This window comes from Heteronotia binoei, chromosome 18 (genome assembly GCF_032191835.1).
Source record: "Heteronotia binoei isolate CCM8104 ecotype False Entrance Well chromosome 18, APGP_CSIRO_Hbin_v1, whole genome shotgun sequence".
Lineage (NCBI taxonomy): Eukaryota > Metazoa > Chordata > Lepidosauria > Squamata > Gekkonidae > Heteronotia > Heteronotia binoei.
In genome coordinates, this window is record NC_083240.1 from 30,977,694 (window position 1) to 30,999,430 (window position 21,737).

The 21,737-nt window shown below is 45.6% G+C and overlaps 1 protein-coding gene across 19 annotated transcripts in view; it reads left to right on the forward strand.

Annotated features, from left to right (window-relative positions):
* Positions 1 to 16,219, forward strand: part of LOC132586679 (general transcription factor II-I-like) — an 86,224-nt gene extending 70,005 nt beyond the window's left edge. For 18 of the 19 annotated variants that reach the window (XM_060258705.1, XM_060258707.1, XM_060258710.1 and 15 more), the window contains 6 exons: positions 3,641 to 3,751; positions 6,081 to 6,161; positions 9,580 to 9,763; positions 11,908 to 11,936; positions 12,712 to 12,780; positions 14,104 to 14,171. In XM_060258705.1, coding sequence (XP_060114688.1) covers positions 3,641 to 3,751; positions 6,081 to 6,161; positions 9,580 to 9,763; positions 11,908 to 11,936; positions 12,712 to 12,780; positions 14,104 to 14,165 — 536 coding nt within the window. In that variant the 3' untranslated portion in view covers positions 14,166 to 14,171. Of the gene's footprint in view, positions 1 to 3,640; positions 3,752 to 6,080; positions 6,162 to 9,579; positions 9,764 to 11,907; positions 11,937 to 12,711; positions 12,781 to 14,103; positions 14,172 to 14,679; positions 14,755 to 15,589 lie in introns of those variants that run through there. The other variant, XM_060258724.1, reaches the window with a different exon arrangement.
* Positions 16,220 to 21,737: the final 5,518 nt, after the last annotated feature.

The following is a 21,737-nucleotide window of genomic DNA, read 5'->3' on the forward strand; positions in this document are numbered from 1 at the left end:
CTCTACAGCTATGGTTTGTCAGAACCTTTTACCCACAGAAACAGTCACAACGGACGTTACTCTCAGTTCCCAACCGCATTCTACCGTCCCTGAAGTGGTGGACAAGTCAGCACAACCTCCTAAAAGGAATGCCCTTCCTGAAACAATCACCTTCAACTGTTGTCACTACAGATGCGTCGAGATGGGGGTGGGGAGCCCACCTCGACTCTCTGATGGTCCAGGGGCAGTGGACAGCGAACGAAAAGCTCCTGCATATCAACTGTCTCGAGCTTCTTGCTGTTCACAGGGCACTGAAATCCTTCCTGCCCTCCCTGCACGATCGCCACATACAAATAACATCGGACAATGTGGCGACTGTGTTCTATATCAATCGACAAGGAGGGACCGCATCCTCCCGTCTCTGCAAGATGGCTCTACGATTGTGGCACTGGAGTATCGCTCACAAAATCCATCTGACTGCAGTGCACCTACCAGGGGTGCAGAATACTCAGGCAGATACTCTGAGCAGGATGTCAGTAAACGACCACGAATGGTCAATCAAGAGGAAGTACCTCCTCCCTGTCTTCACTATGTTTGGTGCCCCAGCCATAGATGTCTTTGCATCCCCGGACAACGCTCAATGCGACATTTTCTACATGAGAGGCCCTCCCTCCTCCCTGTCACCAGGGGATGCGTTCCTACAAATATGGAACGGTCCACTTCATTTCCTTTTCCCACCGATTCCGCTCATAACAAGGGCAATTCAGAAGTTGCAGTTGGACCACACGAACTGTATACTGGTCACACCTTGGTGGCCACGCCAGGCGTGGTTCACCACTCTGCTTCTCCTATCAGACAATACCTACCACTGCTTCCCGCAGGTACGGGATCTTCTGTCACAACAGAAGGGCAGGGTCCTGCACCACAACCCGTCAGTCCTCAAATTAACAGCTTGGAGGATCAGTTTTTAGATTTTCCTGACGACGTCAGACACATCCTTCTAAATGCCAGGAAACCCTCTACTAGGAAATCCTACACAGCTAAATGGAAACGCTTTACCCAGTATGCAATGCGTAATAACTTCCACCCTGCGTCCTCCTCTATCTCGCAGATCCTTACTTACACCGTCTCTCTCTCGGAATCTGGTCTTACTTACTCCTCACTTAAGGTTCATCTAGCAGCCATCTCTGCTTTCCACCAGAGCATAGAGGGCCGTACAGTGTTCGCACACCCTGTTACAAAATCCTTCTTGAAGGGAATCCTTCACCTTAAACCTCCGACAAGGCAACTTTACCCTGCATGGAGCTTGTCTGTAGTACTCAGCCAATTGATGAAGCCCCCTTTCGAATCGATGGCGTCTATCCCTTTGCACCTGTTATCGTGGAAAACAGCCCTGCTAGTGGCACTCACCTCAGCTAAAAGGGCCAGTGACATCTGCGCTTTTCGATCCGATCCCCCATACACTGTCTTCCATCATGACAGAGTGGTTCTGAGGCCGGACCCAAATTTCTTACCCAAAGTGGTGTCACCCTTCCACCTTCAGAGTGTAACAACCCTGCCATCTTTCTTTCAACACCCCTCGGATTCGGGACAGAAGTCTCTTCATAACCTCGACGTGCGTCGAGCCCTTGCCTTCTACTTGGACAGGACTGCTGCATTTCGCAAGGACCCGGCATTGTTCGTTTCCTACGGAACCCACAAGAAGGGGCAGAAACTCTCTATACAGAGACTGTCTAAATGGCTGGTGGAGGCTATATCACTTTGTTACAAGTTAGCTAAACAGCCAGTTCCAAAGCCCCTAAAGGGACACTCTACTAGGGCACTAGCCACATCCTCCGCCTTTGCGAGGGGCATACCCATTGAAGACATCTGTGCAGCAGCAGTATGGTCTTCGTCGTCCACTTTCGCCACGCATTATGCCATGGACATTCATGCAAGGCGAGACTCTTCCTTCGGGCAAGCCGTACTCCGCTCCATCTTCAACTGAGCCGCCATGCTCTCATAAGGTAAGCGGGAGTACCTTACCGCTCTGTTATATATGATCTAACCTCTGAAATTTCTCTTTCAGAAACAGCACCCACCTCCGTGCAAGTTAGCTTATCAGTCACCCATGTGTGGGACTGCACAGAGACCACGAAGAAGATAAACAGGTTGCTTACCTGTAACTTATGATCTTCGAGTGGTCATCTGTGCAGTCACACACGCCCACCCATCCGTCCCCGCTGCTGTTTCTATGATTTCACATCTCATAGACTCTATTGTACGTAACAGCGGCTAGAAAGAAACTGGTGGGTGGGGCGCCTTCCCCTCGCTCCAGGCATGCGCAGTGGATGCCTGCTCCCCAGAGCGGGAGGAAGTGCGCGCCAAAAATAACGCCTAAGGCTAGCTTTGAATTCTCCGAGGTCGGGTTCGTTCCAGCGGGAAAACCCATGTGTGTGACTGCACAGATGACCACTCGAAGATCATAAGTTACAGGTAAGCAACCTATTTTTTTCATGATGAGAATATACTTCTTCCCCACTCTCCAGCGGTATTCTTTCTCTTGGAAATAGAGTCTGAATTCCCTTTGTAACTCTGACATCTCTTTTGCAAACACTCTTTTTGTGGGTTGGTAAATAAAGTCTCCTTTCTTTGGATATCAAAAGGGTCCTCCTTTTGTGTTCTTCATTCAACTCTAGAAACAATACTAACTTGTTCTTCTCCACAGTTTCTTCCAAGCTAAACTGTAAGATCTCAGAGACTTCCCGGAGGCCTAACAGGACATCCTGAGCTCTACTGTCCCTTACCATGGGTTGCCTCTTTACCTGCCTTGAGGTCCCTCAACTAGGGCCTTAGCCATGTCTCTGCTGCATCAGGTGATCCACAGAAGTCTATACAGCAGATCTACAGAGCTACGATCTAGGCCGGTCAGCAAGCTGCTATGCCTCTACTGTCTATCTACACTTGTGTTTTTCCTAGTGTGCAATGTGCTTCTGCTGTCTGCTGTGTCTGAATGACCTCCAGCACCCTCCTCCAGACATAGGCCTAGCTTGCTAATCTCCCATGGGTGTAATGCACAGAGACCACGAAGAAGATAAACAGGTTGCTTACCTGTAACTGATGATCTTCGAGTGGTCATCTGTGCATTCACACCACCCACCCTCCTTCCCCACTGCTGTCAGTCCTTCAGCACTCTTTAGGATCATACAGCGGTCAGAAGGAACTGATGGGATGTCCGCGCCCACTCTGTGAGCATGCGTGGTGGGGTTCTTGCGCATGCCCACTGGAGCTGAGCGCGAAAATCCTTTGGCTTGTTAAGTACCGATCGGATCAGCGCAGGCACGCTCTCTCCCATGGGTGTGAATGCACAGATGACCACTCGAAGATCATCAGTTACAGGTAAGCAACCTGTTTTTCTGAGTGCCTTCTTCATTTTAGATAGTTCGGGCAAGACTGCACTCAGGCAGGTTTTCAGGCATATTTCAGTACTGCCCTTCCTCATTAGTTGAAAATGTCTCCCAGGTAGCTTTTGTGGCTCCCTCAAGCATCAGCTAATCTTGGGTTCAGATGTTAGAAGTCTGTGATACATTCTGCTATTCAGGAGTCCTCATATGGAGTGAGATTGGTCTGGCTTCGCCTGAGACATTTTGTGCTCATACTTTGATTTCTTGTGTTTTGCAAGGAAGAACCAGTTTGTCTAACACTGCAATAACCCCAGTCCGGGTGCCCGACCCAGTGGTGAACACAGCAGCTGGAGTGGAAGACCTTAACATCATTCAAGTGACAATACCAGGTACTCTGCCCAGTTTGAGGGTTTTGACAACCGGTGTAGCTAAGAAAGCAGGAGGACCCTGGCCCAGAATCTCATGTCTTCCATAAACTCACAGGGTGGCCATAGGCAAGCCCCCCCTCCCCCCTGCCATCTGCAGTACAAGGATGATAACATTTACCTATCCAAAAAGGTTGGTGTAATGGAAAACTGTATATATAGATGTAAGTTTTCCCTGAGATTTTTCGCCCACTTAATATTTTTTGTTTCCTTAGATACTTCAGTTGTTCCACCCACCCACTCATCCATCCCAGTCCATCTATCCATCCCTTCCCTCCATCCCTCCCATTTTGGGTCTCTCTTTTCTTGTGCGGTACTTGAAACTATTTAGTGGTAGTTTTTATTTCTTCATTTGTATCCCGTCTGTCGCCCCAATGGGAACAACCCAAAGCAGCTGACATCCTTCCCCTCTCCTGCATTTTATTCTCACCAAAACCCTTTGAGAGAAGAAACTTGAATAACAGCCACAGCTGCCAAGCCCTGTGGAAGAGCAGTGAGCTAGGAGTGTGAGTGGCTCAGCTCCTTTGCCTTCACCCACCTCCTTGAACCTCAGTAGCCTTTGGACCAGGCTAGAGCTGTGATTACCAGCCATGTCCATAATTGTCAAGGAGGGGGAGAAGCAGAGCTGGTGAGTGGAGCATCGTCTGAGAAAACCACCTAACATTGACCTGAGCCAGTTTTCCTTCCTTCCTTCCTTAAGAACATAAGAGAAGCCATGTGAGATCAGGCCAATGGCCCATCCAGTTCAACATTATTTGGCCAGATTGTGCATATATATTATTTATTTATTTTTTTGGTGCAAGTGGAGGAGTGGGGAATCAAACCTGGTTCTCCCAGATAAGAGTCCGCGCACTTAACCACTACATCAAACTGGCCAAAATATGGCCAATAAATAAATAAATAATATATATGCATAATCTTGTAAACCTCTATCATGTCACCCCGCAGTCGACGTTTCTCCAAGCTAAAGAGCCCCAAGCGTTTTAACCTTTCTTCATAGGGAAAGTGCTCCAAACCTTCAATCATTCTATTTGCCCTTTTCTGGACTTTTTCCAATGCTATAATGGCCTTTTTGAGGTGCAATGATTAGAATTGTACACAGTATTCCAAATGAGACTGCACCATCGATTTATACAGGGGCATTATGATACTGGCTGATTTGTTTTCAATTCCCTTCCTAATAATTCCCAGCATGGGGCTCTTTAGCTTGGAGAAACGTTAACTGCGGGGTGACATGATAGAGGTTTACAAGATTATGCATGGGATGGAGAAAGTAGAGAAAGAAGTACTTTTCTCCCTTTCTCACAATATAAGAACTCGTGGGCATTCAATGAAATCGCTGAGCAGTTGGGTTAGAACGGATAAAAGGAAGTACTTCTTGACCCAAAGGGTGATTAACATGTGGAATTCACTGCCACAGGAGGTGGTAGCAGCTACAAGCATAGCCAACTTCAAGAGGGGGTTAGATAAAAATATGGAGCAGGGGTCCATCAGTGGCTATTAGCCACAGTGTGTGTGTGTGTGTGTGTATGTGTGTGTGTGTGTGTGTATATATATATATATATATATATATATATATAAAATGTTTGGCTACTGTGTGACACAGAGTGTTGGACTGGGTGGGCCTTTGGCCTGATCCAGCATGGCTTCTCTTATGTTCCTATGGTGTTGGCCTTTTTTTTTGCAATCACACACTGTCTTTACATTTTCAGTGAATTATCTACCACGACCCCAAGATCTCTCTCATGGTCAGTCTCTGCCAGTTCACACCCCATCAACTTGTATTTGTAGCTGGGATTCTTGGGCCCAATGTGCATTACTGTGCACTTGGCCACATTGAATCTCATCTGCCACGTTGACACCCACTCACCCAGCCTCAACAGATCCCTTTGGAGAGCCACTTTGATGTAGTGGTTAAGTGTGCGGACTCTTATCTGGGAGAACCAGGTTTGATTCCCCACTCCTCCACTTGCACCAGTGGAATGGCCTTGGGTCAGCCATAGCTCTGGCAGAGGTTGTCCTTGAAAGGGCAGCTGCTGTGAGAGTCCTCTCTGCCCCACCCACCTCACAGGGTGTCTGTTGTGGGGGAGGGAGATAAAGGACATTGTGAGCCGCTCTGAGACTCTTGAGTGGAGGGCAGAATATAAATCCAATGTTGTCGTCATCGTCGTCTTCTCACAATCCTCTCTGGTTCTCACCACCCTGAACAATTTAGTGTCATCTGCAAACTTAGCATCTGCTGCAAATGGAATCATCCCTGCCTCAAATCCTTATTGTTTCTTGAAACCTGCAGATGATGATGAGAGAACTTCCAAAGTAGAGAAGGCCCGACAGCTGAGAGAGCAAGTGAATGACCTCTTCAGTCGGAAGTTTGGTAATTATGGCCCTTGACTTAGAAACGCCAGTTTGTTACCATGTTGACTCAAAAGCAAGATGACCTTCAAAAACACTTATGACTCTGTAAAATGGTGGTGGTGGGTGTTTCCTCTTCAACTCAGGTATCTGGCAGACTTCACTGGGTGGTGAGGTCATTAGTGAGGCCATCCCTCTGCATCTCCATGGCCTGGCCTTCTCAGCATATGAGCTGAGTCTTGAGTTTTGTGACTTGGCTGTTCTTAGTCACCATGCCTTCATCTACCACAGGGCTTGGAGAGAAAGGGGAGTGGTGCTCCAACAAGCCATTTGTGGCAGAGGAATGGGTCTGTATTCTCTCAGACGTAGTGGCCTCTAAGGCAGAAAAGGCACCTTTTCCTGCCCGTCAGCCACAGCCACAGGTGGGATGTCTGTCTGTCTCTTGCAGAAGTCAGGCTAGTGGCCACAGTTGCTGCAGTACACAAGCTCTGGAAAGGCTTGGAGTTCTCATGTGGCATAGAGCTTGGCAGGAACAGAATGCCTGATGCAGCCTGTCTGGCTAGCTGATCGGAAGTATGGAGACGGAAGGGATGCATTGCTAACTATTGTAGATGGGGACTGACTGTTTTGCTGCTTCCTACAACTTTTTAAAACTGGGACAGTTGCCAGCTTTGAAACTGGTCCTTCTAGCTCTCCTTTTAAAGATAAGATGACGTTGTTCACTTGTAAAACCACTTGAGATGAGATGTATTAAGTGTTGAATGTGTTACTTTTGGATGTCACTCTCATATGTTGGGGTCAGTAGAAAGGGCAGGAGAACAGCCATTGCTTGATTGTTCTGTCTTCAGTTGACAGCATGAACTACAGCAGTATCAGGTTGAAACTAGGCACTGTCATGTCCTGGGCTGGCTTCTCAATCAGGATGCAAGCTCCACCTTTGTTTCCCCCTCAGTGGTATCCTGTACGTAATTCTGTACAGAGTTCCACTATTATTTTTTGCAGTCTCTCTTGAGTTCTAATTCTGAAATTGCAGCTCCCATATTAAAAAAAAAATACCAGGGAAAATTACAATACATGGTTTAAACTCATGGCAGTAAGGTATGCTGAAGAAACCAACAATAGTGATGCTGGGAGGAAATTTAATGGGACAGAGCCAAACATGAGAAGATGGAAACAAAGCAGAAATGTTTATGTGTTAACTCGTATGTGGAAATTATTCAGCATGCCAAAAGAGGAAGCCATCAGGAAGTTGAAGAAATTGGGAAGATCGAGTTGTAGAATTGGTACGTGCTCAAAGAAGAGATGCAAAACCGTTCCATGGGAAATCATTAAAAGTAAAAGCACAAGTTGCGCAAGCACAGTGTATTCCACAGCAAGAATTCAAGGCCAGTAAATGGTGCATAAGAACCCCGTGGCGCAAAGTGGTAAAGCTGAAGTACTGCAGTCGAAGCCCTCTGCCCATGACCTGAGTTCGATCCCAACGGAAGCTGGTTCAGGTAGCCGGCTCCAGGTTGACTCAGCCTTCCATCCTTCCGAGGTCGATAAACTGAGTACCCAGCTTGCTGGGAGGGGGGGAGTGTAGATGACTGGGGAAGGCAATGGGAAACCGCCCTGTAAAAAGTCTGCCTTGAAAATGTGAAAGCAACATCACCCCAGAGTCGGAAATGACTGGTGCTTGCACAGGGGACTCACCTTCACCTTTTTAAATGGTGCATACAAACGACACTTTGCGATGTGAAGAACTTCACTTTGCTGACAGATGTGGTCTTCTAATTAAATTGAAAACTTCATCAAGTTCTAGAAGTAGGTGACTGGGTTGCATAATAATCACAATTACGCCCTGAGCTAAATAGATGATGTAGATGGGACACCAGTATCCTTTGATGTGCCACCCAATTACACTGTAAAAGTTCTAGGCACAAATCCTGTCCCAGTGAAATCCTCAGGGACAAAAAAAAGCACATTACAGTAATGTTGGAGTTGTCTGAAAGCTGTTTGGAATGAGAAACCAGGGTGTTCTTAAGAAAATGAGCAAAGCTTATCCTAGATCAGGGGTCCCCAACCATTGGACTGCGGACCAGTACTACTCTGTAGCCTGTTAGCAACCAGGCTGCAGAGTGAGGCAGAGCAGCCCTGCTGCCCCGTTTGCCCTCCTGGGATCCGGGCGGATGAAAGAGGCAGCAGAAGGGGCAGCATTGCTGTGACCTGAACCTCTGCCAGTTGGCCACCTAGCATGGACGTGGCAGAAACAGACCCAGTCTTCTCCTCCCCCATTTAAAGACCCCCATGGGAGCAGGGGCGGGGGGGTCAGCCTGGGGTTGCAAAAAAACCAGCACCCCTCCACCAGTCTGTGGAAAAATTGTCTTCCGCAAAACTGGACCCTGGTGCTAGAAAGGTTGGGGGCCACTGTCCTAGATGCATAGAACGTCTGGCACCAGAAAGTAAGAATACAGTCTGAGAAATTACACAGATCTGGTGGTCATATCCAGGAGGAGTTGCATCACAGCCGCAGGAGCTTGATGAAGCGGTGAGCAAGCCCTTTCGGAGCCGCTTGAAGTCTCTGTATGCAGAATAGGCCCATAAAAGGGAATCACGCTCCACCCCCTACAGGGAAGCTAAAAAAGCTTAGTGTGACCCTACTTTGTTGGCGGATTAAAACTGCATGGGATCAGGTTACTTCACAATTTATCATCAGAAGTTTTAAGAAATTCTGTATTTTCAGTTTCCGAGGGTGCTGAAGTTTATTTTGTTAGAAGAGTTTGAAGATGTTGAAAACTAAAGCAGTAAAAGCGATGAAGAAATTGAGGACAGTGACAGTGCAGAAAATTATGAGGAGGCTGAGATACACAAAAGGGAAAGCAGTTGATTTGTCTTCTCTGGGTTATCCATATTGTATGTCAATCATGATAGAATAAAATTTTTGTTTAGACCATTGCCTGCTCTTTTTTATTGGGGTCTTCTTAAATTCGGGGTCATCTGCTTTTATGTATACCTTTTGTTATGCCAATAAATGTGTGATATTGATATTGTATACTTTTTTTTTAAAAATGGGGGTTGCCTTACGTCCAAGGTCATCTTGCTCTTGAGTAAACTGGAAAGTGCTGTACAAGATTACACCCATGTATTTCTTGTTAATCCAGTTCAGTGCACAGTTTCTGATTTCGGTCCATTTCATCCGTAAGCACGTGCTGAAAGAATGCAAACTATCACAATTTGAGAGCCAGTTAAACAATGAATTGGATCCAAGTGACTCAGCAAAATTATATCTCCATTGAATTTGATGTTGCCTATTAGGGTGGTCTGTCACTGTTTCGTTTAAGTAAACGGTGCGTTCTCTTTGGCACAGTTTCTGCTCACATATATATAACTTTCTATTCCATCGATTATGTGTAACCTTGGAGCTGTCCTGTAAGTTAAATCTCTTGATTCTTTCTTATTAGGGGAAGCCATTGGTATGGGGTACCCAGTGAAAGTCCCATACAGAAAAATCACCGTCAACCCTGGCTGTGTGGTGGTGGATGGAATGCCACCTGGCGTCTCGTTTAAAGCTCCCAGCTATCTTGAAATCAGTTCCATGAGGAAGATTTTGGATTCAGCAGAGTTCATCAAATTTACTGTCATAAGGTATTCAGTTTTCAGTTATATGTGGTGTAACTTTTAAAAATGTTTGTGTGTGTGTGTGTGTGTGTGAGCACAAGTGGAAGTCATGACAGCCTTTGGTGACTGACCCCTACTTGGAAGCCTGGAGGATATTCATGGAGGCGTCTAAATAAAGCCTGCCCCTGCCCTCCGGACTGCTGGTATTCCAAAGAGGTCTCCCATCCAAGTACTTGCCAGAGTCAACCCTGCTTAGCTTCTGAGATCAGACGAGATCTGGGCTATCCAGGTCAGGGCATATGTGCTGTAGCTTTTGAATGCCTAGTTGTCTTGCCGGGAGGGACGTATCTGTTAGTCATGGAATTTTTGTGTGGTTATTATTATTTTATTACATTGGATGAGTCGCCCTATCGCCAGGCTCAGGGCGATGTACATACATACATACATATATATATAATCAATTACATTAAAAAATTACAAACCCTGATGGTGTCTTTAAAGTGCTCTTATTCAGTCATTGCATCACATCAGGGGTGGGGGGATCCCCCCAAGAAGGGGTGGAGAGTAAAAGGTGCCAGCATGACAACTGTCATTGTCCTTATACAAAGGCTTGGTGGAACATCTTGGTGTAATGGATTGGATTTTGAGTTTCAACAACCCCTGGAAGAAACTGCCGTGTATTTTTCTCTGGTAATTGAGATATGGTTAAGGCAAGTGACTCAGGAAAAGAGCACCTGTGTCCTCTTGAAATCTCAAGCTGCCCTGACAATAGCCTCTGTGCCCAGCATCTATAGACACAGTGAAGGAGGATGGACAGGAGGCCTACCCATGGCCATAAGAGATCAGCATGAACAATGCCACCTCCACCTTTAGAGACAGTGTACTTCCAGTTAATAGGTGCCAAGAGCAGACTGTGGGAGGTAAGGTAGCACGGTATTGTCAGATTTCAGAAGCTAAGAAGGGTCAGTACTTGGAAGGGAGACCACCAAGGAGAACTCTGCAGAGGAAGGCAGTGGCAAGCCACTCTGCTTCTCACTTGTCTCATGGCCCCTTGCTGGGGTTGCCATGAGTTAACTGTGACTTGACAGCACTTTGCATGCACAGGAGCAGAAGTTTCTGCCCCACCAGCCCACTTATCTCCCACAACTGCTGCTCCTGGGAGATACGGAAATCTGAGGAGAATCTGCAGCAGGAAGGGGGATTCTGTGGAAATGGAAATTCCTGATTTAGTTTGCCTCCAATCCCTTTTATCCTCAGAACGACCACCCTGTCACGTAGGTTACACTTGAAAGGGTATATCACTGGCCCAAGGTCACCCAGCAAACTTCCATGGCAGAGTGGGGATTTGAACCTGCCGTCTTCAAACTCCAAGTCAGAAACTAGCCATTACACCATACATTTAATTCATCTGTACATCTTAATGAACCCTGCTTTGAAGTCCCTAGAGTCCTTTGGAGAATCTTTACTCCATCACTCTTGTGGGTCACTCGAGAAATAGGATTTGATAAGTGTCTAGGTACTTCAGATTAGCCACTGGCCTAAATCCATCCCTGAAACACCAGAATCAGTAGCAGCTACTATCTTCTGGTTTATGGAGCAGTGGGTCTCTTGTGCCTTGTAGGAACAGAATTCAGCTGAGATACCAGGTAACCACTCAGGCAGTTTCTGGTCTCTAACTAAACCACTTATTGAGTAACCTAGCTAAGAGAATGAGATGGCTAATCCCCACCCCAGTCATAACCCAGAAGAATTTAGGTGAGTTAACTTAGCACAACGCAGAATGGCAGTTGATATGAAAGACTGGGGTTCTTAGTTTCTCATACTTGTACTAAGGATGCTGGCTCCAGAATCATCTTTGCCAAAAGGCAGCAGTCATTCAAAACAAAAAGAATATTTTCATTAATCTATGAGGGTGAAACTGGCGTATGATGAGCCAGGAAAGAGCACCTGTGTCCTCTAGAAATCTCAAGCTGTCCTGAAACCTGAGCTCTGGGCTTCTCTTAGTCTGCAGACTTTCAGGGCATGTTTGTCCCTTAGAAATAGATACACATACAAACCTTACCTAGTTAATGCAGTTTATGCATAATTTTAATGTTTAGTCTCTGGAATGTATGCAAAATACCTTTTAGGAATGAAGCGTTCCATTATGTCTTTCCTCTTCTTTCCAACAGACCATTCCCTGGACTTGTAATGAATAACCGTAAGTATTTTATAGTAGCGATTCTGAAGTTCACATTGATAGCATTGAGTGTTGCTAGTCGCACATACCATTTTTATTCCTATGGGAAAAGAACTTCTGTAATGGCATGTCGTAGAACAATATAAATACATGTAAGAGAATGCTGCTGCAAAAATTCTCTATCTCCAGACACCATCTCCATCATTTATGAATGTAAATGGCGTTCGTGTCATGAATGATACACATGGTTGCCATTCTTGGTACTGTGACTGTGTGTGGAAAACTATTGGCATTACTTTTAAAAGGGCCACTGTGCTTATATTCCAGCTTTGGGACATGCGTATCAGACCCTGGTATGCCTGTCTTGAGGCAGAAAATCCACATGTTGCCTCTTTGAGAAGAAATGGCGATTGCATGTCTTGGGAGGTTTGTGGTGTAGCTTGCTTATCCCATATGCACGGGCAAAGCACCAGGAATGTAACAGCTGTCAAGGGCTGCTGTCTGCTCCGCATCAGCTTAGATATCCTCTGCTTAAGTGACAGATGGGTCAACGTAAATTCAGCCCTCCTGATGGTTGAATGGCATTTGCAAACATGACAAACGATTGGCTTGCAAGGGAGCACCAAAAGAGAAACCCAAACTGTTTCGTGCTCATTCATCTACATAAAATTGTTCAGGGTTGGCTAATATTTTGCAAGATACAACAACATTCAGTTTCTCCCCCAAATACTAAATACTTATTCCTGCAGGGCCTTATTGTTACAAACTGTAACATTGACTCTACCCTTTCTTTTAGAAGCTGCTGAGAAAGCTGAACCAGAGGCACCAGCTGCAGCTGCGCCAGCTCCGGAACCGGTGGTGCAAGGTACATGCTGGGTGGTAAACAGTTGTTGACAGCCATTGACCAAGAAAGCAGAGGAAAGATAGCTTAGCATAGGCATCTTGTGTAAGACAGCGGATGAACCAGCATGCTCCACTGTGAGTCTGATTGGGCTTGGAGAAGCCAAGATAGGAGTAGGCAAGCAGGAGAAAGGTTGCCTTGTGGCTCCATTTGTCAGGCAGGGATGGACAACGAAAAGCCCTCTGAGGGACACTTGGGCAGATTTATGATGAGGCCTACATTATGCTGACTGCAGAAAAGCGTGTTTGTTCTCTGCCTATATGTAATAGCCATGGAAGTCTGTTTCACTGTCTCCGAAGAAGTGGGCATGCACATGAAAACTTATACCCAGGATTAAACCTGTTGGTTTTAAAGGTGCCCCTGGACTCAAACTTTGCTTTGTTGCTTCAGCCCAACACGGCTAGCCACCTGAATCTACCTTTTCCCTCTGTGTCCCTGTCTTTTTATTGCACCATCATAGTTTTCTCCCATTTTTATTTCTGTAGCCATAAAAGCTACTCCATTTGTCCTCTCTAAAACCTGTGTTGTTTTTCCTTACACCCCCCCCCCCACTCATTTCAGCTGCTCTCTCGGTCTGCTGTTCCCTTCCCTCTTGCCTTTATGTTTGCTTTTTCTTGCTGAAGGTGGCCAAGGCTTTTGCGTTGCAAGCAATTCACACATTTCAGGGAGTCATGAGTTCCAGTGGACCATGCAGTGATGACGGCAGTCCCAGCATGGTCCTCCTCTGAATCTAGAAGACAGGAACGGGGATGTCAGCATTGCATTTTCCCCATCTTTGTCTGCAGCTGGAATTGGTTAGGCAGGGCTTGGGGTGTTCCCAGAAGGAAGTGGTGGAAGGACTGCAATTGCCTGATTATCTGATTATTATTATTCTTGCAAATTGTTGGGGAGGGAGCTGCAAATGGCAGTCAAGCCTGGGTTAGAGGGCAAATAATTTAAGAGAGAAAAATATTAAGACTTTCCAACTATCTAGTGGCGAGAGATTTTTTTAAAACACCAGAAATGCTGAAAAAGGAATGAGAAGCATTAAGTGAAACTAGAAGCATAGCAGATACAGGTTGGGTTTTCTATGAGCTGGGTTGCTACTAAAACATACAACTGAGTTGTAGAATTTCCCCCCTGATGGACATCTTGTCGTTTTTGCCTTGTTTTGTGGAGCTCTCTCCTTACTTGAGAGGTTGGACAAGATGACACTTAAATCACTTTCTGGAGAGCTGAGATTGCATTTGGACTTACAGGCAGTTATAAACCACAGAAATAATATGTACCTTCATTTTATGTTTTTAGATACAGTTGAACCAGACCAAATAGTAGAAGTATCCGTGGAAGATGGTAAGTGTAATATCTGATGGCAGGAAAACAACAGTGTCTTCCGCATGAACAAAGCCAAGAACAGATCAGTACCACCACCACCACCACCCCGCTCTAGGTTTCTACACCAAAAGTGCTTTCTGGCTGGCTTAGTGATGATAAACAGTTTCAGGAAATATAATTTGTAGCTTCATTGCTCACGCTGTTAACAGGCACAGAGTATTTGGCCAATCCTCCCCCTCCCCCACTCTTAAGCCATACAGTGTAGTTTCCCATTGGTTCTGTGCTTTTTTCCAAATAGCAACTCGTTTTCCATCTGCTGCTTTTGTCTCTCATGCAGCTGTTCCCCACGCTTCACCAAGATGGAATTGTGATCACCTGGGAAACAATCAACCCTCTTAATTAAGCCCATGTTGGAGCTTCGTTCCTCCTTTTCCTCAAATGGCAATGTTTGCCAAGTTTTGAACTGTTGTCTCTGTGCCTTTTAACTTTCCCCAGGTCCTGGGGCCAATCAGTCTGTAATGTCTTTTTTTTTTTTTTTGGTCCACGCAGATTCGGCGCAGACTGAAAACACTCCAATAAAACAAGAACCAGATCCAACGTGGTAGACAGCCCACCGGCATTAGGGTAAAAGGAATAGCCATAAAAGAAATGGAGCAGTGGGTGGTGTTGAGATGCATCTTTTTAGACAAAAGACCTGACTTAAGTCTCAGCGAATATAGAGCTTACGACTTCTGTTATATCTTGGCCTGTAACAATGTGGATTGCTTACCCTCGGTGGTTATTCCTCTTGCGGTCTCCGGGTTGCACTTATCTGCCCATGGGTCATCTTTTAATTTTTAGCCCAGCTGAACTGTTTTGATTAACTCAGTGGTTCTTGACCTTTTTAATCCAAGTAAACAATGGTATAATCAAATAACTCCTCTCCCCTCAGCCATCAAGTAAAAAATAAAGACTTAAAAACAGCTCAGCAACTTTATATAAGGGGATTAATGACATAAATGTACGATGTATGGATCTCAAGCCTACGTTCAGGTGAGAACCTCGTATGTGATGGCTGCCAGCTGACTCCTTAGTGTGTAGTGATTCTTATTTCTCTCTTTTTTAAATGGACTTTTGGGAGAAATTTGCTATCTGAAATGTACAGGATAAAAGCCAACTCTTCTGTGCAGCTGTCAAAAGCTGTTGAAAGTGGGCAAAGAAGGTCTCCCTAATCCCCCATATCTCCCCCCTCCCATTGTGCATGCCTTCCAAGATTTGCAGATTACTTGGACGAGGGCAGGGAGAGTAGTTAAGAATCACTGGATTAACCAAAACACAGACGTGTATAAAAGAGCTAGTTAAAAACAAACGAAACCAATACAATGCAGGGCCCATCAGAGTAAGACTTATTTTCGTAGGATGTCTGGCTTGTTGTGACTTCAACCTTTGCCGTTTTGTTTCCTCCTTTCGCTCTCTCTAGTCAAAGGCATCCAGGATTGCGAAGAGTTTGCTGGGACGGCTCTGTGTAATATAACTGTATAAGAGAAGTACCTTCTATACACCCTTCCCCCACCCACCCTCTTCACTTCTGCCCTCCCCCTTTTTTGTACTTTTAGATAGAAATATCTACTTTGTTCAGAAGTCCTGGGATTTTGACATGAAGCAATGAAATGTCTTCACAATGGCTTATGTTATTTTAAAGACCTAATTGGGAGGATCAGATGCTGGACACACGTGACTTACGATTGTTAGTTCTTATTTTTTTTTTTAAATTAAAAGAAATCAACAGGAATTTGCAAAGTTACCTGCCTTTTTGAGTTTAAAAATTAATTTTACCGCCCCTCGATACTTCTTAGCCATGATTGAAGAAGGAGAAAAACCATGCCTATGATAGTTCAGGTTGTCAGAGGGTTGTTCCCCCCCACCTCTGCTGGGGGGGGTGGAATGGGAGGTGGGAGGGGATGGGATTTGAAATTATTCACTGCAGTTTTCATTCTCTTTCTTCTTTAATGGCTAATTGGACAATAGTATCTGTATATTTGAAATAATTTTTTTCCTATGATATATATCTCTCAACTCATATGTTTTTAATAAAAACTGGTTTTCCTGACACTGCAGTGTGTTTTAGTGTATTGGTATTTGGCCATCCAGGTGTGTTTGGGCGCATGGCAGAGAGGAATGATCCCAGTTCATGTTCTTAGAGGTCATCTCTGCTTGACTGTATACATTTGCCTGCTTGTGCAGGTGTCATGGCCATGCAGACAAACCCATGGTAAACTACAAATGAATGGGCAGAAGACAGAGTGTGGCGTGTGTTGCAACTTCTTCATAAAATATACCTGTCACACAGCTGGGCCTAGCAGGACCTTCTACTGGCTGCCACCACTCTGCTGAGGGTCTGTATGGAAGGACCCAGACCACCCAACCACCCTGTATCCTCCTCATTAATAGATACCTCCTAATTGTGACAAAGGACACACGAGGACCCAAGGAGTATAACAACAACAGTTTATTTACAGTGCTCAAATAATAAGTGGGTAAAACTGTGAAATATATCTACAGTAAAGGTTGGTGCAAATAAACAAAAAGCCCTGACACGTTTATCTGTACAGTCCCTACTCTAATAACCAACACTTACCCCTTGGGTGAAAAGCCCCGTAGCACAGAGTGGTAAAACTGCAGTAGTGTAGTCCTAAGCTCTCCTCACAACCTGAGTTCTATCTCAGCGGAAGCTGGGTTCAGGTAGCCAGCTCAAGGTTGACTCAGCCTTCCATCCTTCCGAGGTGGGTAAAATGAGTACCCAGCTTGCTGGGGGGGGGGAAGTGTAGATGACTGAGGAAGGCAATGGCAAACCACCCCGTAAAAAGTTTGCCGTGAAAACGTGAAAGCAATGTCACCCCAGAGTCGAAAATTACTGGTGCTTGCACAGGGCTTTTACCTTTTTAAGGCAGTATAACTATCTCAACCAGGTCATCCACAGATATGTTAGTAAGAAAAAGCATGACCAGATAAAAAAAGGAAGCCTAAAACTTAAAAAGACCAGTCACCAGGTGAATGTCTTGTTGGGAGGGGGTTCTACAACTGAGGCACCATCACTGAAAAAGCCCTGTTCTTTTGGTTGCTGCACACTAATTTCAGAAGGTAGGTTTGCAATGAACAGGTCTCAGAGGCTGAGTGTATCTACTAGGATGGCTGATAAAGGGGAAAGTACATGCATAAGTCTGGATGAAATGATCTTAATCTTGCCTGTAAAAGTACTGTTTCGAAAACAGGTGTCAGGGTCTAGCACAGATAAATTCTTTATGTATTAAGTGTTAAATTACAGCATCTTGGGAGAAGCATCCGTGCTTTGTAAATTTAAGGTATACTAAGTGGTTTACAGAAATGCTAGGCTTTCTGTTTTTTAAAGGAAGCGGGGCAACATAGAGCTGCCTATGCAAACTGATGCCATTCTCCTTTGGAGAAATATTAATTCATTGAGAGTCAAGTCCTGCAGCTCACAACAACAACAACAACCTTTATTGGCATAACGTCATAGATGTGCGCAATCAGCAAGGGAGAAAACATATATAACCCCAACATTTGAAACAGTCCTCTCCTCTCAGAAGCACAGCACAGATATTTAGCCACAGTCTCAATAATCTCAGGGTTATGACAGGACAATAGGAAGACAGTCTTGCCGCCATTAGATTGTCCCTCATGATTTCAAAGAAGAGGATCTAAGTTCATGGCATGAATATCACAGTAAAATGTACAATGCAGAACATGTTCAGTACTTTCTATATCCCTTGAACCACAACCACAAAACCTGTTGGATTATGGAATTTTCTTAAACCTCCCATGCAGCACAGCAGAAGGAAGGACATTAAAGCGAGCTAACATGAAGGCTCTGCGAAGGTTAGGGGAAGTCAAGCAAGAAAGATGCGTTGCCAAGGTTCCGCTAGAAGAGACCCCCCGCTTCAAAGAGAAACATCCACCGGAGGCAAGGCTTCTGAGTTCTTGCATTTCAATATCTACAAGTCGTCGTTGAATCAGAGCAAATGCAGTCCTCTCCGGGAGGGAGACTAAATCATCAAAACTGAACCCAATTATGGAGGGTTTTTTCCCTATATTGAGTAGCCATGCAGATAATTGGGGTTCAGATAGCATGCATGCAATGAGACTATTGGGGCTACTCCTAAAATGTAAACATAACCAGAATTTGTTATAATCCAGGCTTTTGTCTCCAGTAGGAGTCTTTGGTTTCCAAGCATATAGCTGCATAGGGCAAACACGCTGGCAGCCCTAATATTTCCCTTTAAAAGCTGTATTTTATTCGTTCTACTGCTTTATTAAAGGCCGTGATCCAGATTGGAATACCATAAAGCAGTTTAGCACTGATTTTGTGGTTAAAAACTCCTAAGGGCTTCTTGCAGCTCACTGCATCTCAACAAGGGCACGTTTTCCTGAACAAGACTTGTTAAATAAAATGTGTGGGAACTCTTGGAAGCTTCTCATTCCTATCCAATGGGGTGCGTAGACAAACTTCGCAGGGATTGCAACCTAGGTCCTTGCGATACATCAGAAGTAAGCTCTTTAACATCATCCTGCATTCTCTCGCTAATGTTTTTTGTTTGTTGTTGTTGGGTTGGATTGGAAAGGGATGCACAGCCTCCTAGAGTTTAGTCTTAATCCTCACTTGCATATTTTTACTTAAAAAAAAAAAAGGAAACAAGTTCCTCATGTGCTTGTTAACCGATGGGTGACACAGTGTTAGCAAAAAACTTCACGCTGGCTTGCCCAGAATGAGAGAAAATGGTTGTCATTGTGGGCCCAGGACCGAAATTTGGTGCTCTTGACTTTAAAGATGAAGATACTGAGGCATAAATCCCACAAAGGTTTAGCAAGGTATGAGAGCAGTTGTGTGTGCGCTGGAATTCCTTGTGCTGCTTTATGATGCTGTCCCTCTCCCATTTCAGCATCATCTGTAAAAGTAAACAGACCAGAACATCAGAACTGAATCGTGATCCCACAGTTTATCCCTGGGATATCAACCCTTGCAGAGGCAGAGCTTCACAGCAAATGCCCCCCCCCCCATGAGAAAAGGAGTGGGGCTGTGGCTCAGTGAAAAAGTCTCAGCTTTGCATGCAGAATGTCCCAGGTTCAATATCTCTAGTCTCTAGTTAAAAGGACCGGGTAGTTGATGTGAAAAAGCCAGTTTGGTGTAGTGGTTAAGTGTGTGGACTCTTATCTGGGAGAACCAGGTTTGATTCCCCACTCCTGCACTTGCAGCTGCTGGAATGGCCTTGGGCCAGCCGTAGCTCTCGCAGCAGTTGTCGTTGAAAGGACAGCTTCTGTAAGAGCTCTCTCAGCCCCACTTACTTCATGGGGTGTTTGTTGTGGGAGAGGAAGGTAAAGGAGATTGTGACTGCTCTGAGATTCAGAGGGAAGGGTGGGATATGTATACAATATCGTCTATCTTCCTGAGATCCCCGAGAGCTGCAGCCAGTCTAAGTAGACAATATTGACTTTGCTGGACCACAGGACTGATTCAATGTAAGGCAGATTTGTGTGTGTGTGTGTGTGCGCAAATTAAGGAGTTGAGAGCACAGCAACTGCACTGCAATCTAGTAACACAACATCACAGAAGAGTGACTTGCTGATAATGCCTCATCTCAGCCACCTATTGAAGCAGGCAGGCAATGCACCACAATGTTGATATTGTGATCACCCTGGCCTGCTGTCACCCTGACCTCAGACACACAACACCAAAAGGGAAGGTGTGAAGGTACAGAACTCTCTGTTGTGTGGAAGGCAATGGGGTGCCTGTTAACTCCCACATTCATGGGGCTTCTGCCTGTGGGGGTTTACATCGTTTCCTGCAAACACCCTTTTACTGGAGGACACATGAGAAGGGAAAGCATGGCTACTCCATCCAGATTACCAAGAAGTCTACCACATTCAATTGATAGAAACTCTGGGATCTTTCCCAGCCAAGGGTTCAGATCCGTGCAGTGCCTTAGGGGGCAGCTTTGTTGGGTTTTTTAAGCATGGCAAAACACAGGAAGCTAGGCACAGTGACATGAACTCTAGTAGCTTCCTGGGGAGAAGTGCTTTGTGGGAAATGAATAGGGAACATGTATCTCACCCAATAGATGATATAACCTCAGAAGTGACAAAGGGTGTGCATGCTGTGGAGCATGTCCACTTCTTGTTTCCTGTGGCAGACACTTTCATGACCGAGAAGCCAGCTGGTTTGGGTTGGGGTGTGTGTGTGTGTGGGAATAACAGGAAATTAAAATGCTAAAATTGGGAGGGAGGGAGAGATTGACTTAAGGTTAATCTAGTGATGTCAGGAAATCATTTTTGAGACTCAGGCATGTGGTCTGGGCTGAGGCTTCTGACCAAGCGCTTGCCCGTTCCTGGTGCAAGTCCCATGACAGCTGAACCTAGTCATGCGCATGGCAGAGCATAGATTCCTGTTTACCAAACCTGATCTAAACAGAAGAGAAGTGATGCGAGCGTGGATTGGAGTGTGCTGATGATGAAGCCCAGTCACTGAGGTTGCCAGTTGTCTGGATGTAGCAAGGTTCCGGTGTCTCCAGAAGCTGAGTTAGCTGCAGGATCACAGATAAGAGTTGAATTCCTCATCCCCGCAATCAAGACAACTGCTGGCCAAATCCGACAATTAAGTCACTTGTAAAAGTGGCAAAGCCAGGTTGGAAGAAGAGAGCTGACCACTGTACGGCAACAGCAGCTGTATGCACAACTGTAGGGACTGTTGTAGGCTCAGCAGGTGACTGATGCTGCACTGTGAATGGGGTCCCCTATGCACTTGTGGCGGTAAGGGCACCAAGTCACAGCTGTCTGAAGGCAACCCCATCAGCTTTTAAAGGCAAAGGGACGTTCAGAGGTGGTTTGCCATTGCCTGCCTCTGTGTAGTGACCCTGGACTTAGTAGTCTCCCATCCAAATACTAAACCGGGGCCAACCCTGCTTAGCTTTTGAGATTGGGCTAGCCTGGGCCACCTGTGGTTGTACCAGCTCCTGCTGATGGTACTGTGGTTAGCATCTCAGACTAGAGCCTGAAAGACATCATTTCCTGTCCCCTCTCTGCACTGGGAGCTCACTGAGTGGTTTGGGGCAAGGCACTTTCTCGTTTCACCTAATCTACTCTACAGGATGGTGGTTGATAGGTCAAGATGGGTCACTGTGTTAGTCTGTAGCAGCAGAAAAGAGCAAGAATCCAGTAGTGCCTTAAAGTCTAACACAGTTTGCAGTAGGGTGCCCTGACCTGGAGAACCCAGGCAAGCCCAGTCTTGTCAGATCTCAGAAGCTAATCAGGGCTGACTGGCAAGTACTGGGATGGGAGAGCCAGTTTGGTGTAGTGGTGAAGTGTGCGGACTCTCATCTGGAAGAACAGGGTTTGATTCCCCACTCCGCCACTTGCAGCTGCTGGAATGGTCTTGAGTCAGCCATAGCTCTGGCAGAGGTTGTCCTCGAAAGGGCAGCTACTTGTGAGAGCCCTTTCAGCCCACCTACCTCACAGGGTGTCTGTTGTGGGGGAGGAAGATAAAGGAGATTGTGAGCCGCTCTGAGACTCAGTGGAGGGCGGGATATAAATCCAATATCTTTTTCTTCTTCCACAAG